This window comes from Pristis pectinata, chromosome 17 (genome assembly GCF_009764475.1).
Source record: "Pristis pectinata isolate sPriPec2 chromosome 17, sPriPec2.1.pri, whole genome shotgun sequence".
In the NCBI taxonomy this organism is placed as follows: domain Eukaryota; kingdom Metazoa; phylum Chordata; class Chondrichthyes; order Rhinopristiformes; family Pristidae; genus Pristis; species Pristis pectinata.
In genome coordinates, this window is record NC_067421.1 from 9,460,866 (window position 1) to 9,483,190 (window position 22,325).

At 41.6% G+C, this 22,325-nt stretch overlaps 1 protein-coding gene across 1 annotated transcript in view; it reads right to left on the reverse strand.

The window, feature by feature from the left end:
* Nucleotides 1–5,712: 5,712 nt before the first annotated feature.
* The window catches only part of ppil2 (peptidylprolyl isomerase (cyclophilin)-like 2), a 231,481-nt gene continuing 214,868 nt past the window's right edge, over nucleotides 5,713–22,325 (reverse strand). Inside the window, exons 17-20 of the mRNA XM_052031825.1 lie at nucleotides 16,739–16,811; nucleotides 15,500–15,562; nucleotides 8,537–8,679; nucleotides 5,713–7,380 (exon numbers count right to left, since the gene is read on the reverse strand). Of these exons, the coding sequence (XP_051887785.1) occupies nucleotides 7,284–7,380; nucleotides 8,537–8,679; nucleotides 15,500–15,562; nucleotides 16,739–16,811 (376 nt within the window). The 3' untranslated portion in view covers nucleotides 5,713–7,283. The remainder of the gene's footprint in view (nucleotides 7,381–8,536; nucleotides 8,680–15,499; nucleotides 15,563–16,738; nucleotides 16,812–22,325) is intronic.

The following is a 22,325-nucleotide window of genomic DNA, read 5'->3' on the forward strand; positions in this document are numbered from 1 at the left end:
TAATGCAGTCACAGGGAACAACATGCAAACTCCACACAAACAGTGCCCAAGGTAAGGACTGAACCTGGGCTGCTGGAGCTGTCAGGCAGCAGCTCAACCAGCTCTACATTCTTCAGCATACCATCAGTTGCACCTCCTAATTCATTGTAGCCTCCTGCAACATCAGTATTATGGCTCTGGGAGATAGGTTGCAATGTTCTTACACGAAAGCTGTGATTAAAATGCAAGTGGTTGTTGTTGCGGCCATGCTAAGGATTTTCTTTGCTTTCTTCACACAAATGACTGCAACAGGTCAATTTAGACATCTTGCCAATACTTGATTTGGGGTAAATCTGATTTGTTCATTCTACCCCTGTCTGTAATCAATGTACCAGAGTGGACATGACTGGTTGTTTCAGATTTGAGCAACTATGCCCCATACTGGAGAAATCAGAAAAGCCACACTGGCTGTCATGGGGTTTTACTGTACAAATTATCAAACATTGGCTGCTCTGCAAACCATTTATTGCCTGTGATGTGCTTTGAGACATTTGAATGATGTGATAAAGCACTAAATAAATCCTTGTCCTTTCTATCTTTAGAAATGTCTCTATTTAAAGGCTGGTATGTGACTTGTAACCTCTTGGAAACATCTCATTTAAAGTCAACCAGAAATAGAAGTCTTTTCCCAACCATTCCACAGGTCAAGGTTCACCTACTCCCTCTGAGCTTTAACAATGTGCTGCAGGGGTTTGAGGGGGTCAGTCAGCGCCTTGGATTCCCCCTCAAATCACCCATTGGTTTCAAATTCAGCCACTGAGTAACAGAGCATAGAAACAGGCCCTTTGGCCCACCATTTCCGTGCTGACCATCAAGAACCCGTCTATACCAGTCCCATTTTCCAGCACTTGGCCTGTAGCCTTCCATAAATTGGTGATTAAAGTACTCATTGCAATACTCCTGAAATGCTGTGAGAGTCTCTGCCTCCACCACCTCCTCAGGTAGTGCGTTCCAGGTTCTACCACCTTCTGGGTGAAAAGAATTCCCCATCACATTCTCTCCACATCTCCTACCCCTTACCCTAGACCCGTGCCATTTGGTTTTGTACCCCTGCTGTGGGGCAATATTTCGAACCAGCAACCTCATCTATTTCCCTCATAACTGTGTATCTCTCAATCATGTGCTCCTTCAGTCTCCTCTGCTCCAAAGAAAACAAACCCAACCAATCCAATGTCTCCTCATCACTTAAATGCTTCATCCCAGGCAACATCCTGGTGAATCTCCTCTCCACCATCTTCCCACAATGTGGCAACTAGAATTGAGCACAGCACTCCGATGTTCTATACATTGATACCGTAACCTCCTGGTCCGTGCCGTGGCTGATGAATGTAGTATCCAATACGTCTTCTTAACCATCTTATCCATGTTACCACCTTCAGGGATCCTTGGACTTGTACTCCAGTACCCCTCTGTTTCATAATACTCCCGGGGCCCCACCATTCATTGTGTATGTCCTGTCTTTATTAGTTCTCCCAAAATGCATCACGTCACACTCATCAGGAGTATACTCCATTGCTGTAACTATCTTACCAACGGATCAATTCCATCCTGTAGCCTAAGACAACTCCCCTCACTACCAACACCACCAATTTTCGTATCATCTGCACTCACACCTAAATCCCTAATGTTTGCAACAGCAGGGATCCTGGTACCAATCCCTGCGGTACACCACTGCTCATACATAGGTTTCCAATCACATAAACAACCCTCCACCATCACCTCTTTCTCCCAATACCAAGCCTGTTTTGGATCCAATTTGCCAACTTGTCCTGGATCCCATGAGTTCTAACCTCTTGGACCAGCACCTTCCATGTTGGACCTTGTCAAAGGCCTTACTGAAATCCATGCAGACTGCATCAACCGCACTGCCCTCATTAATGCATTTTGTTATCTTTTTGAAAAATTCAGTCAAATCGGTCAGGCAGGATTTCCTACAAAGACACACCAGCTTTGATTAATCCCTACTTTTCTAAATGGAGATTAATTCTGTTTTTCCAGGATTTTTTTCCCAATAATTTCCCTGCCATTGTTAGACTTACAGGGCGAGACCTACATGACTTATCCCTGTTGCCCTCTTGAATAAAGATACATTTGATATTCTCCAGTCATCTGGCACCTCAACCATGGCCAGCAAACATTGACAAATCTGTCAGAGCCTTAGCAATCACCTTCCTTGCCTCTTGTAGTAGCCTGGGAGATATCTCATCAGCCCTGGGGAATTATCCACCTTCATGCCTGCTGAGCCATCTAATATCTCCTCCTTTTAAATAACCTACCCACTCCGTCCTGAATTCTCCAACTACAATGTCCATCTCTACTGAATACAGATGAGAAGTATTTATCTAAGACCCTACCCACATCCTTGGCTCCACAAACCCTTTGGGCCCAACTCTGTTTCCTTTTTACCCTTAAAATACTTAAAAAATGCTTTAGGGTTTTCCTTAATCTTATCCTTCAGTGATATTTTGTGCCACCTCTTTGTCCTCCTAATTTCATTTTTTTTAAAGTAATGTGGCCCAACCTACCCCCCCAACCCTACCCACCCCACCCCCCCTCCCCCCCCCCCCCCCCACCCCACGCACACACACACTTTCTATAGTCCATTGGGCCTCCACATTTTTCATTCTCCATACCTGCCCTATACTTTCTTTAATTCTTGTTCTCCAACCCTTGGCAACCAGGGTTCCTTGGATTGCTGTACTTAACTTTCACCCTCATGGGAACACGTTGGCCCTGAACTCTCACTATTTCACTTTTGAACGACTTACCTGCAAGTAGCTATTCTCACTCTATTTTTGTCGGGTCCTGACTAATGAGATTGAAATTGGCCTTCACTACGGTCTCCCACTGACACTCTGGTCACTTGCATGGTCACATTCCCCAACATTAGGTCTAATATTGCCTCGTCTGGTAGAACTATCTCCGTAGTGGCACAAAAAGCTCTCCTGGTTGAAGTGGCCATTGACAAACCACTTATTTAAGATCTGACTATTATGATTCTTACGAATAAATCAATATGATTTACCTGAAAGTTGTTTCATTATAATAAATGAATTGTAAATTAAAATACTATTGTAACTCTTGCAGATCTGGCTGTTATAATTAAGTCTCATTGAAATAATCAAACAAAAGATTTTTAATTTGAGACAAGTAGCAAGATAAATTTAAAAATAAAAGAAGAAATTTGTCACTTCTAACCTCCACAGGATCCACCTTTCTAAATCAGAAGTTGTGTTTTCACAGCATGTCCCAAATGTCGAACACAAAGGATAGGCTGAGCAGTTCAATGAAGACTTCTGCCTTGATAGAGAGGAGGTTTTTTGGGAGCAAAAAACGAACTCCTGGAGGAACTCAGCAGGTCAGGCAGCATCTGTGCAGGGGAATGAACGGTCAGCACCACTTTATTGAACCAAGGTCTGATTGCTAATTTGGCTGGATGTATAGGTCCCATGGTACTTTATCTCTAACCTAGGGTTCTATTAATGTGCTGGCCAATGTTCACTCCTCAACCAACATCAATAAATGGGGACAACACAGTGGTGCAGCAGTTAGTGCTGCTGCCTCACAGTTCCAGGGACTCGCATTCAATCCCGACTTTGGCTGCTATGTACAGTTTTTATGTTTTCCCGTGACCACGTGGGCTTTGTCAGGTGCTCTGGTTTCCCGCCACATCCCAGATGTGCTGGTAGGTTAACTTGTTACTGTAAATTACTCCTTAGTGTGGGTGGGTGGCAAAAGAATCAATGGCAAGTCAATGAGCACGTGAGCCAAGAGTAACCTGCTGAGGGAGAGTGAAATAGGGCAGGGGAATGGGACAGATGGGATTGCCCCCACTGAGAGCTGGAATGGACGACGGAGCGAATGGCCTCTTTCTGTGCCGTAATAAGGTCATGTGGTCCTTTGTGTGACCTTGCTGTGCATGATGGTTGTCGACCTTTCCTTCAAAACCACTAACTGATTTTCAAAATTAACTCAGAGATTGTAAAACATCTTTCAATGTACTGATTACTGATATGGCAGGGTATAAATGCAGTTAGTTTTAAAACCATTAGGTATGTTGGTGTTGTGGCTAACTTATTGTTTTAATAATCTAGAGGCCTAGTTTAATTTTCCAGAGCCATCAGTTGGTTAATTAAACAAATTGACAACAGTGACTATGAAATTACTGGACTGCTGTAAAAATCCTCTTACCATCCATGAGGGAGGAGGTTTGCCACTGTAACCTGTCCGTCCATGAGTAACTCTGGATCACAATAAAGTGGTAGACTTGTTAAACTGATCCCTGATGTGGCTCAGTAAGCCACTCGGTACATGGGCACTTCGGAATGGGGTTTAAATGCTGACCTCGGATCCAAATCCTGGGAGTGAATAGAAGCCTTTAGCATGTGACGCCCTTGGTCATGTATCTGTAATCAAACCCTGTGACCATTCCAAACCTAAAATAAGAGGATGGTTAATTTGGAATTCTGTTCCACGTTCTGCATGTGCATCAAGAATGTTGCTTCAGCTTAAATCAGTCTTTTTTTTCCTCTCCCCGCCACTGAGGAAAGACTGAAGTAATTGGAGTAGGTTGTGACTCCAGCCAGCTCCACTTGTATAGCCACCCTAACCAATGCACAAGCTCAGTCTCTTCAGGGTGCTGGCAACAGGTAGAGCCATCTTTAGTTAATGTGCATCTGAATTTGATTTCACTGGCCTTTAATCAGAAGACACAAAAACAGAAACATTTGAAGTGCCGGTTGTTGGTACAGTGACAAAGCAAAGTCTGTGATGGAAACATGCTGTATTTGTGCTGAGTTTCTATCTGAGTACTCAAAACAAGTTGCGCTGTACTACAGACCCAGCTGCTGACAAATATCTGCTTTTGCCAGCCTTGTTATTGTCTGCTGCCATCAGGCTCCTGATCCAACACTCTTTGGTGCTGACAATTTTTAGATGTGTAGGATTCCAGTATTCCTACCAGTACTATGAAACCACTGGAAGTTTTCCTGCCACCAATGTCCCAAAACCCACTCCGGTAAGCTTTGCACTGTGTTCAAGTTAATTCCCTTCCAAATTACAAACCCTCTCCTGTGTGACCAGCATCCACAACACAGGACTGCTTAGCCCAAAGCATTCTCATTCCTTGCTGTTGCAGGGTGCAAGTGACAATCACATCAGACTTCAGACCACACAGCAAAAGGTTAATCTTGCAGATCAGGTTCACCTTTTGTTTAGCCTTGAACTCACTGTGGTATTGTACTGGGAGATGTCAGGGAGGGAGCTGTGACGTTGGAATTCCCTTCCACAACTACCTACAATCAGTTGTACAAATAGACCATAACTCAGATGTCACAACTTCTGTGGCCTTAATAACTAAATCCACAAGTAATTCTTCATTGTAAATACGTTAGGTGAATTTTTTGGTTCATCAAATTGAGGGACGATGATGCAAGAAATGAAATTTGGTCCATGATGTTTCTGATCATGCACTAAAATGGACTTTGTTCTTGTTTTAGTTGTGTTCTTTCGTGTAAAAATTGTGTATAATTTATGTTTAATTTATATATTACTGGTGAATGCTGGCTTACATGATGCTATGTGCCTGTGAAGCTGCTACAAGTAAGTTTTTCATTGCAGCTGTGCACGTGTACTTGTGCTTATGACAATAAACAAGACTTTGACGACTCAAGATCAGCTACATCAAGTACGGGCTTTCCATCCACTTTGTTTATTTTTTCATTTTCCAAGATCAGGGTGCCATTGCCAAGGCCAGCATTAACCACCCTAGAACCACTGCAGTCCTTCTGGTGAAAGTACTCCCTCAGTGCTGTTGAATAGGGAGCTGCAGGATTTAGAACTAGCAGTGATGAAGGAATGGTGATATACGTCCAAGTCAGTGAAATTGAGTGGAATCTGCAGGTGGAGATGTCCATATGCACTTGGTGGTACGTCTTGGAGTTTGGAGGTGCTTTTGGAGTATAACTGCAGTGCATTTTGTAGATGGTCACACTGCATTCACAGTGCACCAGTGAAAAAGGAAATGAACATTTAGGGTGGTGAATGGAGTGCTAATCAAGCAGGCTGCTTTGACCTGGATATATTGAACTTTTTGAGTGTTGTTTGAGTTGCACTCATCCAGGCAAGAAGAAAGTATTCCATCACACTCCTGACTTCTGCCTTATAGAAAGGCTTTAATACATCAGGAGATGAGTTAATCACTGTGGGATAAAGTAACTAACCTGCTCTTGAAGCCACAGTGGCTATGTGGTTTGCTCAGTGAGTTTCTGGTCAATGGTTATTCCACCAAAATTAATGTTTGAGGATGTGATGATAAGGCAATTGGATTTCAAGGACGGGTGGTTAAACTCTCTCTCCTGTTGGAGATACTTGGCAAATGTTACTTAAAACTTATCAGCCCAAGCCTGAATGCTGTCTGGGACTTGCTGCGTGCAGGAATGGGCTGCTTCATGTTTTGAGGAGTTGCAAGTAGAAGTGAACACTGTGCAAATCATCACTGGACATGCCCACTTCTGCAGCTATGCTGGAAGGAAGATTATTGATGAAGCAGCTGAAGCTAGTTGTTCTGAGGAACTTCTGCAGTGACATCCCAGGACTGGGATGCCTGTTCTCCAATGACCACAACCATTTTTGTGCAAGGTATGTCTCACATCATTGGAGAGTCTTCCCCTTAATTGCTAAGTAAGGCCTGTTCAGAAAAAAAGCAAGACAAATCCAACACTAGCAATCACAGTCCCATCAAATACCTTCCAAAATGTTATAGAAGGAGTCATCAATGACACAATCAAATGATGTCTATTCACCAACATATCACTTAACCATAATCAGTCTTAGACCATCACATAGCTGCTCAGACATGCAAAGAACAGATTAAATCATATCAGCTAGAAATCCAACCGACTTTAATTGAAACCACATAGAAAAAAAGTATTTCATGAGAAAATTGGCTAGTCCCATCGTCTGCAAATATAAAGTTTACCAAAATCCAGAATGTGGTCTCAGCAAGGAAATAAAATTCTCGTTCTGTGCTAGGATGGAAACTTGGGCATTGCTTAAGATTATTCACGGATTTTTCCATCTCATACCACTTTTAGTTAGCGGAGGAAGAGCGCTCTGGTGGAAAATCAGTCACACATTTGACCATCTGCAGATCTTTTAGAGTTTCTTTTGAACGTGGAAAGTGGGCAGCCAGCACTGCTGCTTGGTGTTCTCTCCTCTTAAACGGTTGCTGTTTAGGCCAAGCTTTACCATGAGCTAAAGTCACCGAAACCCGTGATCCCTTTGGTTTTCTTGTTGCTACTGGTTGACGGGCTGCTGTCCTGATCCTCCGCTACCCGTTTTCTAGCACAGAAGAGAGAAGGGTTTTGAAAAACAGATAAGCAACATCACACTAGAGCACACACCAAACCAGGGCCCTTAACTTTTCACTCAGCAATTTGGAGTTGACCTTTGAGGTTTCAGGGCTATTGATGCAGAAATCTCATGTGGAAAACAGACCACTCAATGAGCAATCCTAAAAGAATGCGATGGAAATACACTGTGTCAATCAGCAGCAAGTCATAGAGTTATACAGCAATGGAAACAGGCCCTTCGGTCCAACTCATCCACGCCGACCAAGATGTCTATCTGAGCTGGTCCCATTTGTTTGCGTTTGGCCCATATCCCTCTCAGCCTTTTCTATCCATGTACATGTCCATATGTCTTTTACTGTAATTGCACCCTCCTCTACAGCTTCCTCTGGCAGCTCGTTCCATATACCAACCACCCTCTGTGTGGAAAAAGTTGCCCCCCAGGTCCCTTTTAGATCTTTTCCCTCTCATCTTAAATCTATATCCTCTAGTTTTAGACTCCACAATTCTGGGAAAAAAAGACTGTGACCATTCACTTTATCTACGTCCCTCATGATTTTATACACTCCTGTAAGGTCAGCCCTCAACCTCCTATGCTCCAGGAAAAAAATGTCCCAGTCTATCTCTCCTTATAACACAATCCTTCCAGTCCCGGTAACATCCTTGTAAATCTTTTCTGTGCCCTTCCCAGCTTATGCAGAGCATACATCCAGGAGGCCATTAGATTTCTTTTCATTGGCACTAACCACCAGTTTACAATATTATCAAGATTCTGCTGGGTCTGTATCCAGCACCTAATACAAGGTTATTGTAGAGGAGCGTTAGAGGATGTGATTATCTGACAACTTCAGTTACTCTCTTATCCTGTCTCATTTCAGCAGAATCTCCATTAAAGAGTCAGGAGTAAAGTAAAAACTATCGAGAAGCTATGTGCACAAACTTCTCCCAAGAATGTATGTTGTTAGTTAACATAGAAAGTGTAAGAAACTACTGAAATCAGAGTGTAAGTATGGTGATCTCTAACCACTGAAAGTGACACCTGCTCTCCCTGAATGAAGACACATGCTACATTTCCCTGAAACCTGCTGCATTTGATGTAAAGAGCTGATAGTTTTCGTGTGCTTTGAAAAACAGAAAATATCACTTACTTAGCTCCCATGTCAATATATTTTCCAACTCCTTGTCGGTAGGTTTTTGGGGCTGTACTCTTACTGCTTTTAGGCTCAACTGGCTTCGCTTTGGCCTTTTCCTCCTCTTCCTCATTCCTATTTTTCTCCCTTTCTGCTGCAATCTGTCAAGAAATAAATGATAAGGAAACTTTCAACCCATCCACAAGGGTCTCAGTCTGTGTATATCAAACTGCATAAAAAACCTTCAACAGTAATGACCTGTTGCACAGTACAATGCTTTCAACCTGTACAGGATAAAACTGTTACCCTCTGATGCCTTTCATTTGACAACACAGGGCCATACACTCAACCTGCAATCATTCCTGCTGCAACAGGTTGACGTAGTTAGCTGCAGGGCGTTTTGCTGATTGGACATAAAAACAGAAAACCCTTGAAATGCTCAGCAGGTCAGGCAGCATCTGTGGAAATAGAAACGGAGTTAATATTTCACCTTATGTCAGAATGGGTGCTCTGATGAAAGGTCTCCAACCCAAAATGTTAACTGTTTTTCTTACCACAGATGCTGCCTGACCTGCTGAGTGATTCCAGAGCTTTTATTTCCAGCATCTGCGGTTTGTTTGCTTTTCAGTTGATGACTGGATATGCCTGGGTTCAATGCTCTGCCCGATACTTACAAAATCACTCCTCTATTGGAGAGCTGCCGGTCTTTCTGTGTAACTTGTACACAAGTAGTCGGTCATTTCTGACCAAACCAGTTCGGAAAGGCTCTGTACACGGGACAGACAGTCTCATTTTGATTGGTGCAGTTTAAGATAGATGGTCTTCATTATGAAGTTTTTGGCAAAACATTCCCTTGGTTTATAAACATGCCACGAAACAACATGCATTTGAAGTTATCAGTGAGTCACATCTGTGAGATTCCATAATGGGGAAAAAAATAAGGTGCTTTTCTCTTAGTAGAGAAAAGCTCTATGACATTATCAGGGGGAAATGTCTTGAAAACATAAACGTAAACAGGAGGGCAGGCTAATTGGCCTCTCCAGCTGCTCTGTTATTTAATAAGATCATGGCTGATCCAATCTTGGCCTCAAAATCACTTTCCTGCTTGCCCCCGACTCCCCCGCATTTCAAATGCCTGCCTAACACTATCTTCAATGATTCTGCCTCCATAGCTCCCTGGGTAAAGAATTCCAAAAAGTCACAACCCTGAGAGAAGAAATTCTCATCTTCTGTCTTAAATGGGCAAATTCATTCTGAGACAATGCTCCAGAGTTCTCCGTACCCCCACTGGGGGAAACATCCTCTCAGCATCCGCCTTGTCAATATCCCTTAGCATCTTCTGTTTCAATTAGATCACCTCTCATTCTTCTATATTCCGGTAGGAATTGGCCCAACCTGTATAACCTTTCTTCATACAAGTCCCTCATCCCAGGAATCAATGTTGTGAACCTCAGCTGCACTGCCTCTGATGCACGTATACCTTTCCTTAAGTATGGAGACCAAATCCCTAGGCAATACTCTAGATCTGGACTCACCACCCTGTAAAGTTGCATCATAACTCACTTACTTTGATATTCCATATCCTTTGCAGTAAAGGCCATTATTCCATCAGCTTTCCCGATTACTTGCTGCACTGCAACAGTAACTATTTTATTTTATGTACTAGGATACCTAGATTCCTTTGTACAGCAATATTCTGCTGTCTCACTCCATTTAAATAATAATTTGCTTTCTCATTCTTCCTTCCCAAGTGAATAGCATGTTTCCCCATGTTTTATTCCATCTGCAAAATGTTGCCCCACTCACTAATCTAGTTCCTTGTGTCCTCATCACAACTTGCTGATCCACCTCCCTTTGTACCATCAGCAATTTTGTCTCCAGTAAACGTGGTCCCTTCATCTATGTTATTAATAGAAGATTACAAATAGTTGAGGACCCAGCACTGATCCCTGTGGCATCCCTCCAGTTACTGATTGCCAATCCGAAATTGACCTACTTACCCCATCTCTGTTAGTTATCCACATCCTATTGATGCCAACATATGTGGCACCTTATTGAATGCCTTTGGAAATCCAAACACTCTACATCTACTAGTTTAACAAATTAACAAACACTATTTCCCTTTCATGAAACCACGTTGACGCTGCTTGACTGTCTTACAGTTTTCTAAATGTCCTGCTGTTGTTCCCTTAATAACGAACTCCAGTATTTTCCCAATTAAAGATGTTAGGCTAACTGGCTCCCCTTTCCTGGTCATTCTTCAATAGTGGTGTACACTTTCAGTTTTCCAGTCCACTGGGACTTCCCCAGAATGCTGGGAATTTTACACACCCATAATCTCCAGTCATATTTGATCTAAGACCCCAGGATGCAGGCCAGCAGGTCCATGGGGATTTGTCAGCCTTTAGCCCCACTGGTTTTCCTCTAGTGATAGAGACTGTTTTAAGTTCCTCCCTCTCTATAGCTCCTTGACTACCTATTATTGTGAAGTACTATTAGGATTCTCCATAGGGGAGAATCCAAATCCATCTCCATTTCCTTGATTTGCACTAAGGTACAGCCTCAGAAATGCAATAAATTTACCAAGCAGGATTGCCATTTCATAAAACTCTGAAAAACTTTGCCTAATTATATTTTGATGTTAGCATGAGTTTAACAATAGAAAGTACCACTTCCCTTGAAGTGATATCAGGCCTTTGGTTTGCAGTTTCTTCCTTCTTGAAGATCAGGGTTAAATCTGCTTGGTTCCCATCAACAAGAACCCTTGTGCAATCATAGGTTCAAAACCAATGTATCCACCATCACTGTAGCGGTCTCCTTTACGTCCACTAAAGGTCCAGTCGGATCAGTCAGTTTTGATTATGTTGATTTTATCTGTGCTTTTTTAATACTATTATTTATATGATTGGGTTGTGCTCGATACAACTTGCCACTTGCACACAGCACATGCGCTAATCCTTTTACCTCCTGTTCTGGTGGCCTCCACGTTCTAGGCCAGCCCCCAGCACCACTCTGACTACCTTTGACAGTTCACTGCTGGCTCTACTTCATTGCTTTAAATGTACCTGGCATTCAGAAACATTTCAAAACAGTCGAAATGCATTAAAAATTACTTTAAAAACTTAGAATACAATAGAACATTGGTTTGAAACACATTACACTACGTTTTTAATTATCTAAAGTATAAAGAAACATTAAAGAAATTTGCTAGACACAAAGGTCACATGACCCAGTCACATTAGCCATGGGTGATAAAGAACTGGAGGGATCGGATGTAAACTGCACCCAGCTCAGGAATGGTGAGTCCAGAGTCGGAGCGGGAAGGCAGATGCATGGGGATCCATACATTTACACTGAACAGCAGAGGAGAGATGGGAGGCAGTCCCACAGTGAAGCATGACCTGACTCATTGATTCAAGTACCTTATTCTCAGACATTTGTTTCTCCACAATTTCTGGTAAATTCCTTGCGTCATTTACATAAGATAAGATTTCTTTATTAGTCACATGTACATTGAAACACACCATGAAATGCATCTTTTGTGTAGAGTGTTCTGGGGGCAGCCCGCAAGTGTCGCCATGCTTCCCGCGCCAACATAGCATGCCCATAACTTCCTAACCTGTACGTCTTTGGAAAGTGGGAGGAAACCAGAGCACCCGGAGGAAACCCATGCATACAGCGGCGGGAACTGAACCCGGGTCACTGGTGCTGTAATAGCGTTATGCTAACCGCCACACTACCGTGCCTGCCCAAGAAGACCCTGTTCAATGCTTCTTTTGGAACCTTCAGGGGATTCTTCAGGCATTCCTGGGAAAACATGGTCTTCCCACGGCAAAGATGGACTGGAATGTCAGCCAGGTAAATGAATTACTCGCCTTCAGTCTTGTGGACCTTCTTCTAATAACGTGCTGTCTGTGGACTTGGGCAAACTGAAAGTTTTAGCAAAAGACCAATGACCAAGAATTTTGTTCTCCAGAATTCCTAATCAAAAAATATTTATTTCTTGCCACTGCCATTTTCACACAGAAACACACAATATAGGAGCAGGAGCAGACATTCAGCCCTGCTCAACCTTTCGACATGACACGGTTGTTCATCCACCTCAGTGCCTCCTCCTCATTTCCCTCGAATCCTCTGACATTAAGAAATATATCTGCCTCCTTCTTGAATATATTTAGTGACTTGGCCTCCACTGCCTTCTATAGCAGAGAATCCCAGAGCTTCACCATCCTCCTGATCTAACTCTAAACTCATACTCTGTAGTTGAGGGCCCTGGTTCTGGACTCACCAGCCATTAGAAACACCCTCCCTACACCCAGTTTGCCTAGTCCTGAAAAAACTTTACAGGTTTCTATCAGATCCCCTTTCATCCTTCCACACTCCAATGACTAGAGGCCCAGTCAATCCAATTGTCAGCTCCTGCCTCACCTCTCCCCCTCACTTCTTTACACTAGCTATCTCCCCTTTACACTCTCAGTCCTGATGAAGGGACTCTACCTGAAACATCAACTATCCCTTTGCCGCCACAGATGCTGCTTGATCCGCTGAGTTCCTCCGGCACTTTGTTGTTTGCTCCAGATTTGAGCATCTGCAGTCTCTGTGTCTCCAGTCAACCCAATCTCTCTTCCTCTATCAATCCTGCCATCCCAGGACTCACTCTATTAAACCTTTGTTGTATTGTCTCCAAGGCAAGAACATCCTTCCTTGGAGAAGGAGACCAAAACTGCACATAAATTTCCAGACTGGATCTCCTAAGGCTTGCACAGCTGCAGCAAGACATCCTCTGTCCTGCATCCAATCTTCTTGCAATCACGGCCAACATTCCACTTAGCTTCCTAATTACTTGCTGCTCCTACAAGGACACCCAGCTCTCGCTGGCCCTTCCCTTTTGCCAATCTTTCACCATTCAGATAATAATCTGCCATTCTGTTTTTGAAACAAAGTGGATAACTTCACATTATATTGCATCTGCCATCCACCTGCCCATTCACTGTACTTGTCAAAACACATTGAAACTTCTTTGTATCCTGCTCATAACTCATGCTCACTCTCAGCTTTGTGTCATCTGTAGACTGAGATGTTACATTAAGTTTCCTCATACAAACCATTGATACTATATTGTGAACAGCTGGTGCCCAAGCACTGATCCCTGCAACACCCAGCTAGCCACTGCCTGCTCCCTGGCAAATGATCTGATTATTCCTACCATCCATTTCCTGTCTATCTACCAATCTTCACTCCATATTACCGCACAATCCCATGTGCTTTCATTTTACCTCTAACCTCTTATATGGGATCTTATCAAAAGTCTTGCAAAAGTCCAAATACAATGCATCTTCTGGTTCCCCCTTATCTATCCTCAAAAAATCTCCAGTAGATTTATTAAGCATGACACTAAAATACCTCAACAATAATCGGTAATCAAGGGGCTATAGGGAGTAAGGATTATTAGGGAAAACTATTGGGAAGACAAATGGGGCTAAAGGCCGACAAGTCCCCTAAACCTATGCTGACTTCATTCAATCCTGTTAATGCTTTCCAAGTGTCCTGCTATTGCACCCTTCAGAATAGATTCCAGCATTTACCCCACTACTGATGGTCTGTAATTCTAGGGCCACTTCCTTCAGTACTCTAGGATGCAGATTACCAGAACCTGGGGATCTTTTAGCCTTTCACTCCATTTTTTTTGCTGATGCTGATTTCCTTCTGTTCCTCCCTCTCTCTCTAGACGATTGGTTCACTAATGTATGGATTCATACAGCAGGGAATAAGGCCCCTTGCCCCACTGAGTTTATACTGACCAAAAAGCACCCATATACACTAATTCCATTTTATTCTCCCCACATTCACATGAACTCCCCACAGATTTTACCACTCACTTACACACCAGGGACAATTTACAGTGGCCAACAACCTACCACCTTTGGGATGTGGGAGGAAGCTGAAGCACCTGAGGAAAACCAGGTGATCGCAAGGAGAACATACAAACTCTACACAGGCAGCACCCGAAGTCAGGGTTGAACCTGGAATGCTGGAGCTGAGAGGCAGCAGCTCTATTATCTGTGCCACTGATCGAGGAGATTATTTGTGTTCTTTGTTGATATAAAACCAAAGTATGTACTGTTCTGCCATTTCTTTGTTCCAATTATAATCCTTTTTGTTTCTAATTGTAGGGGACTTAAATTGGTTTTCACTAACCTTTCCTCTTCACATTTCACAGAAGCTTTTATAGTCAGTTCCTGCAAGCTTATGCTCTGTTGTAATTTCTCCTGTCTTTGTTTCAATGGTTTACTTTCCTTAACTTTTTGTTTTACATACACTCTTTCAAATCCATTTTAATATTGCTTGCAGTATAATCTTATCTTCTGTTTTCTCCCTCTTTATCTTAGTCATCCTTTACTGATTTTTAATATCATGATAATCCTCCGGTTTATTATCCTTGCGACAATATTGTAAGCTTATTTTAATTCCAATACAATTCTTAATGGAGTTTTTTTTTAGTTCTCAGGAATTTATATTCATATGAAAATTAAGAACTCTTTCTATAAATAAGTAACATTGCCTAACTGTCATGATATCTAATTTCAACTCTACTTCAGTCTATTTGGCACTCTTATTTCCATGATTGATTTAGTTTGAATTTAGGAGCCTGCTCAAACCTAATGAGTAACTCAATCGTAGTACGATCCCTCAGAAGATCTTTTAATATGTGTTGACTAATTAATCCTGCTTCAGTTCATAACACTCGATTTAAAATAACCTCTTCTCCAAACAGTTCCTTAACAAAGAGATCCTATCAAAGTACAAACCAGACAGACAGAAGTTGATATTGCATTAGGGATGACACATCTCACAGGATTCAATTTCTTATTAATGATGAACTAATGTGTTCTTTTGTTATTACTTATTGGTACTGAATTCTTGCAGGGGTGGAGTGCGAGATGTCCTATGATGTGATTCCATCTCTTTCCTTGTACTCACCAGAAGATCTGCTTCTTCAAAAGGATCCACAAACACTGCTGTGCTCTCAATTCTGATCTCTTCCTGTGAACATAGAGGAAAAGGATTTGGCTACTGTTAATAAACACTAGATGAATTATGTCACAGTTTGACACAGAGCCTGGAAAAATTAATGCCCACACGACATACATAAACATCCAAGAAATTCCTCAGACTAAATTAATGGGATCTATTAATTCAAATTCTGGCTCATACTGTAGTTAACTATAAATAGTTATAATTTAAAAATATGAATTAAAAATTCATTTTTCACTGGTGAGCAATGTGGTGGAGAGAGATGCCTTCGTGAATTCAATGTTGGAGCACAACACTTTAGTTAGCAGCCGGGCCTTTTCTCAAAAAGTACAAGTTAATACCATTGGATGTGTTAACATTCCCTAGTGCTTATTACAAATATATACTTCATTAATAAAGTTTATTTTTTTCAGTTGTTGCTTATTTGAACAAGGTAGATGCTGCAAGGCTGTTTCTGCTGGCTAGGTATCGAACTAGGGGGATATGGTCTCAAAATGAGAAGTGGGCCATTTAAGACCAAAATGAAAAAAAATCACTCAGAGGACTAAATCTTTAGAAGTCCTTATTCCATACAGAGGTGGATGCCCTGTTGTTGAATATATTCAAGGCTGAGACTGATGGATTTTTGGATCCAACAGGAGAGTGGAGTTGAGTTCTTATGAAATGATGGGCAAAGAAGCATAACGGGACAAGTTTTCTTTCATGTTCTGAAGTGACTGGAATTCCAATAGATTAAACTAATTCCTTTGGGGATTCAGATAATCATATTTCACATTCTTGTGACACCCACGGAATCTTCTTCTGCAGATCTGAAGTGAACTCCAATAGAGTTAAGAATTCCAGACAGATGCCTTTTTTCCCCCCAATTATGTGAAATGTCTTGGGATGTTTTCGACAAAAATCACTATAGAAATGCAAAATGTTGCTAGCATTGTTGGCACCTAGATGTTGAGAACAGTGGCTCTTCGGAGCAAGTTATAATTTGAGGATCAATTTCAGAAAATAAGAGGGAAAAATCCCCAATCTCTCAATACCATCCATGAATGCAAACCCAGGAATTCACCCAAGCATCAGCTCCACAAACTGGATTACAACTATTAAATCTCCAACGTCAAATCATGTGATAGAAAATGGGAAAACATGGATAGACTCTCTAAAATCGTGCTATCAACAGAATACTAGTACCTTTGGCAGGTCAGTCTTCACATCACTCTCCACGTTCTCCATGGCTGTTAATGTCTCAAAGCCACCGACTACTCTGTAAAAAAAAAACACACACTAACTAACAAGCATTGTGTTTGCAGATATTTGGTAAAAAAACCAAACCTGCAAGGAAGTATAACAGTTTCCTGATGTTCCAGTAAATATACAATGTGAAGATCTTTGACTTTTCTTAAACAAAATATTGTAATTCTGAGAGCATCACTTTGCAAATTGACAAATTCTGATAAATTAATGAACTTCTAATACCAGCTATCAAGTACTTGCAACATATGATCAGGTCCCTGAACATCCAGGAAGGTTATAACTCCAAATGAACTCAATGGATACAACTCCTCATAATCATTAGACTGTATAAATGCCATCATTGCCACTGGGTAATGGACCAGAACCAAATGTCACAGGAATCCAGACTATCCACATTTTAATGGCGAGTTATACATGAATGTTCAATAGGATGGTGCCACTTCCTGAGAGAAAGTTACAGTCTGCCTGGTTTTATTCTCACTCTGCTGGATAATACTCGATTCGTAAATATTTGCTATTAGCAAGAGCTAATGTGTTCAGAATCAATTCTACATCACGCACAACAAAAAAAATCTATTTTTTTGATTTTGTTAGGAACAGTAGTGTAAGTGATTAAATTATTGGATGAGTAAACCTGGGATTGAATGAGAAATGACAGCTGGCAGCTGGGAAATTTAAAGTCAGCTAACTAAATAATCAGAATAAACAGCTAATAGAGCGAACATGAACTGCGGGAACGATGTCCTTCACAGAAATCTAGATGCAACTCCAGACCCCAACATGTGATTGATTTTTAACTAACCTATAAAATAACTGGCAAGCCACACAGTTGTACTGAACATATAAGAATAATAAATGGGTTCATCACAATCTGTAATTTCCCCTCCAAGTTACACGCACTCTTAATGCAGGATTACATTGCCATTCTGTCCTCACTGCTAGGTTTAAATCCTGGAAGCCCCCAGTCTAATAACACCTTCATCACATGGACTGTACCTGTCCACACGGTCTTCCCAGCCCAGTAAGAACTGGATAATAAATGATGGTTTTTGACAGCAAATTTATGCCTCAAGAATGAATAATTGTTTTAATCGAGCCATCAATTGCTTCCTGCCAGAGAGTTTAATAATTAGTAATCAGCCTTGCATAACATTTTAAAAATATTTATGTTAGAAAAGGATAAATTCTAATACTTAACAAAACCATTTTGTCACTGATATCATCTCAAGGCAGTTCTCATGCTAACTTTTTTTCCCCCATAAGGCAGGAAGCTTTGCTTTGCTTTGCATTGCAAATAGTCAACATGCTTTCAAAGATGCTTGGTGTGAATTCAAGATGCAGGTCTAAGATAAATAAAAGATGCATCAGCTGTTCAAACTGTTGTCACGAACCGTAACACTGTTCTAACCATTCGACTGCAGTCCTGGATTTCAGCTTCTGATTCTCACGAGAGTAAACGGCCTGTAAACAGTCAATTCTCTAAGTGCATGATCTGAGCTTGGTTGAGGATCTATGAGGAGTAAATCCTTTGATCAGAATCCTGATGTTCAGCTCTCCCAATAGCGCAACCCATTCTGCAAGGGAAAAAGCAACATCCCCTTTCCCTGCAAGTTTTGAGCTGACTACCAGCTCCATGAACACTGAGCCCCACTGGTTGACACCTCATGTCAATGGATAGATAAGCCGCCCACTGGAACTGAATATCGGGAGATGAGTATAGCTGGCTGATGATAGTCACACTTACATTCATTGTTGGTAATCACTGACAAATTTCACCACCGCCATGCCAAGACATCCTCATCTTATGTGTGTTCCTCAACATCTCCTATAACACTTTCCCCAACTCCCATTTATAACATCAGCTTTTTGTTCATGAATTATACTGGCACTGTAGTCATGTGCACCCATTCTCAAAATTACTTGGGTGCTGGCATTTATTTTCTCACATCAAATAAACTGACTCTGTGATTTGACTGATATTTCCTTCTTTCTTTCTGCTTCTACCCTTCACCTCCATTTTAGCTCCAGAGATAAATTGTGTAATTCAGACAAACATCGATGATCTTCAAAACTTCATCCAACTGACAGAGATACTGACCTGTTTTTTGCAGGCTATCAGTACTTGGTTATTAAGCAGTGAAGTGGACAGCAACTTGTGGTGCCTGTGTATGTGGAAATAAAGTTGTTGCTCTCTGAAATACTCTGCCCTTCCATATGCTTCAACACATCAGTACCTTGGCGATAGCTATCACAACATTTGAAGTGTGTGAACTTGCATACTTATTCAAAACAGGTCAGAAACAAAATGAGGCTTATCCGTTCCACTTCTTTTGCTGCTAGCCTGCTTCATCCTGAACTTTCATTGCCCTGGTAAGTCTGAATCAATAGCAAACAATCTTTCTGGTGCTCAGCAATTTAATGATTTGGAAGAGAATGTAGTGGCATGATTAGTAAGTTTGCAGCTGACACCAACATTGCTGGTGCAGTGGACAATGAACAAGGTTGCTTAAGGTTACAACAGGATATAGATCAGTTGGGAAAGTAGGCAAGGGAATGGCTGATGGAACTTAACTCAGACATTTGTGAAGTGATGCAATTTAGGAAGCTAAGCCAAATGAGGACATACACAGTGAATGGCAGGGCCTGGGAAGTGTTGTTGAACTTGGGGTACATCTACATAGTTCCCTGAAAGGGACAGGTGGACAGAATGGTGAAGTAGACTGATTGTATGCTTATATTCATCGGTCAAGATATTGAATATAGGAGCTGGGACACTATCTTACAGTTATACAAATCATTGATTACACCACACTTGAGGAGTATTGTGCGCAGTTCAGGAAAAATATGACTAAGCTGGAGGATGTGCAGAAAAGATTCACAGGAATGTTGTCTGGACTGGAGGGCTTGAGTTATAAGGAGAGACTGGATAGGTTGGGACTATTTTCCCTGGAATGAAGAAGGCTGAGGAGTGAGCTCTTAGAGGTTTATAAAATTATGAGGGGCATAGTGAGGATAGATAGTCACAATCTTTTTCCCAGGGTAGGGGAGTCTAAATCTAGAGGGTATAGGTTTAACGTGAGTGGGGAAAGATTTAAAGGGGACCTGAGGGGCAAGTTTTCCACAGAGAATGGTGGTAATGAGCTGTCTGAGGAGGTGGTAGAGGCAGGAACAATTGCAATGTTTAAAATAGGTTTGGACAGGTACGTGGATAGAGCAGGTTTAGAGGGATATAGGGCCAAATGCAGGCAAGTGGGATTAGCATGGACAGGCATCTTGGACAGCATGGATGAGTTGGGTCAAAGGGCCAGTTTCTCTGCTGTATAACTCCATGAATCTATGAATACACAAGCATGGAGTACTAACTCCCTCAAGTTTTAATTATCATTGGAGAACATCAAAAATTTATAATGAACTAATACTGAGCATCTTAATTTCTACTGCCCTTAATCTCATTCCTTCTTTCCCTCTATTTATTTTGCTTTTTGCACTTGGGTTTACCTTGCATTCCTGGTTTAGACTACACTGGTTCAGTAAGATTTTGCTATCTGATGGCTGAACAGATATTCCGCTGGTTTTTGATTCCTTCTGAGGACAAGGGCAACATTCACAAGGCCAGCGTTCACTGATGATCTACAATCACCCCAGGACCAAGTGACTTGGTGGTTCATATCAGAGGCCAGGCAACAGAAGCCACATTGCTCTGTCTCTAGAGTCACGGGCAAGGGCAACAGGTTTCCTTCCCAAAAAAATAAACTAGATGGGCTCTATGTTAATCTGGTAGTAATTTTGATACTAATTTTGATAATTGATACTAATTTTTTAATCCAATTATTTAATTAACAGAATTGAACTTGCGTTTCTGTATTATTAGTGCAGGCTTCTGGATTACTACATAAGCACCAGCCACTGTGCTATAATACCTCCGTGTCTTGTTCACACAGGTCCCAGGTATCTTTAGCCAGTGCTGACATGGAATTTTGCTGCAAGTTGTCATGCAAAGTCCAATCACATTGGATTTTACCACTCACTTGTCGTTACACGATATTACAAATCTAAAATTGACATGACATGCCCACTTTCCTGTTAAGCTGTCAGCTGCAACTTTAAAGCATAAGGCACAGGAGTAAAGTATGTCCAAGACCTGCCTCAACATGTGCCCCGACATTGACCATCTTTGGATTGCGTTTGCTTCATATGATCAATTTCTCTTTCTCTTCAACAGTGTTGCTCACAGGAATGGCATGCAAATATTGCACAAATGACTGACCACCCCATTGATGATACCTTCAATTACTTTGGGAAACTTGAAATGCAGCTGGTTTCTAAAATACCAGAGTGCTGAATGGGTAGGACATACACTGCCAGAAACAAATAATTATGAAATACAACTCTTCAGAACAGAGCAGATGGGTCTTCCTAGGGTTCTGACAAATATCAAGCCCTCAAGTAACACCACTGGAAACAAATTAACTGGTCATTTGTTTATCAATCACTGGCTGCAAAATGCTTTGGGATGTTGCAAGGATATGAAAGGCACCAAAGGCCATTCTTCCTTTCAGTGGCTGGTCAAGCAAGGTGTATTGTGGCAGCGTGTAGCAATTTGCTCCTCATTCATCTTAAGCCCCTTGATTTAGAACTGCAAATAGCATATCTGTTCTGTCAATTTCAGGGCAAACCCTGTTATACACAATTTGGTACTTTGTCTCATTTAGTCAAGAACACTGCAAACATGTTCCTAAAAGTAATGTAATTTCACTGTGGAATCCTGATGCTATTCCTACAAAATGTTAAAATGCACAGATCTTCTGCCTGAGTCCAAGGTATGGGACAATACCTGAAAATCAAAAACTACAAATGGTGCAAGTCTAAAACAAAAAGAAAGTCTCAGCAGGTCAGGCTGCATCTATGCAAAAAGAAACAGAACTAATGTTTAAGGTCAATGGCACCTTGTCAGAACTACCTGCCTCTTTAGTGCAACAGCCTGGATTTGATCTTCAGCCAAAAAGGCAGCAACTGACTGAACTGACTGACTTCTGATGCCTTAACAGGAATTTCTAAATAATTGGAGCAGAGCATAAGGCGACAGTGGGATTATTTTGAAATGCTCCAGAAACAGTGCCCACAAACAGTTGTTGAATTGACCTCTGTTAATGCAGAGAACTTGTGCTTCTGGAAAAACTAAAGCCGTCCTCTTCAGTGGTGTTAATATATTAGCTCTGTCACAATCTTGGTCTTATCCCAACATTCATACAGATCCACTTTACGTAAGTAGGAACATGCCAGTAATCAGGACTGGGAAAACTAGCTAATTTCCACTGCTTATCTCAAGGACTTTATGGCTCCTTGTAAGTGTCTTGACAGGCTCGATGGGCTGAATGGCTTCCTTGTGTGCTTCAGTCCGTGTGCTATTTCTGAATCCACTGAACAATCCAACTGGTATCTTGAATCTAAAACAGTAGCCATTGTGCAAAAGGTTCTGCCTTGATTTATTTTTACTTTCTCTCACTGCAGAGAGGTAGAAGGT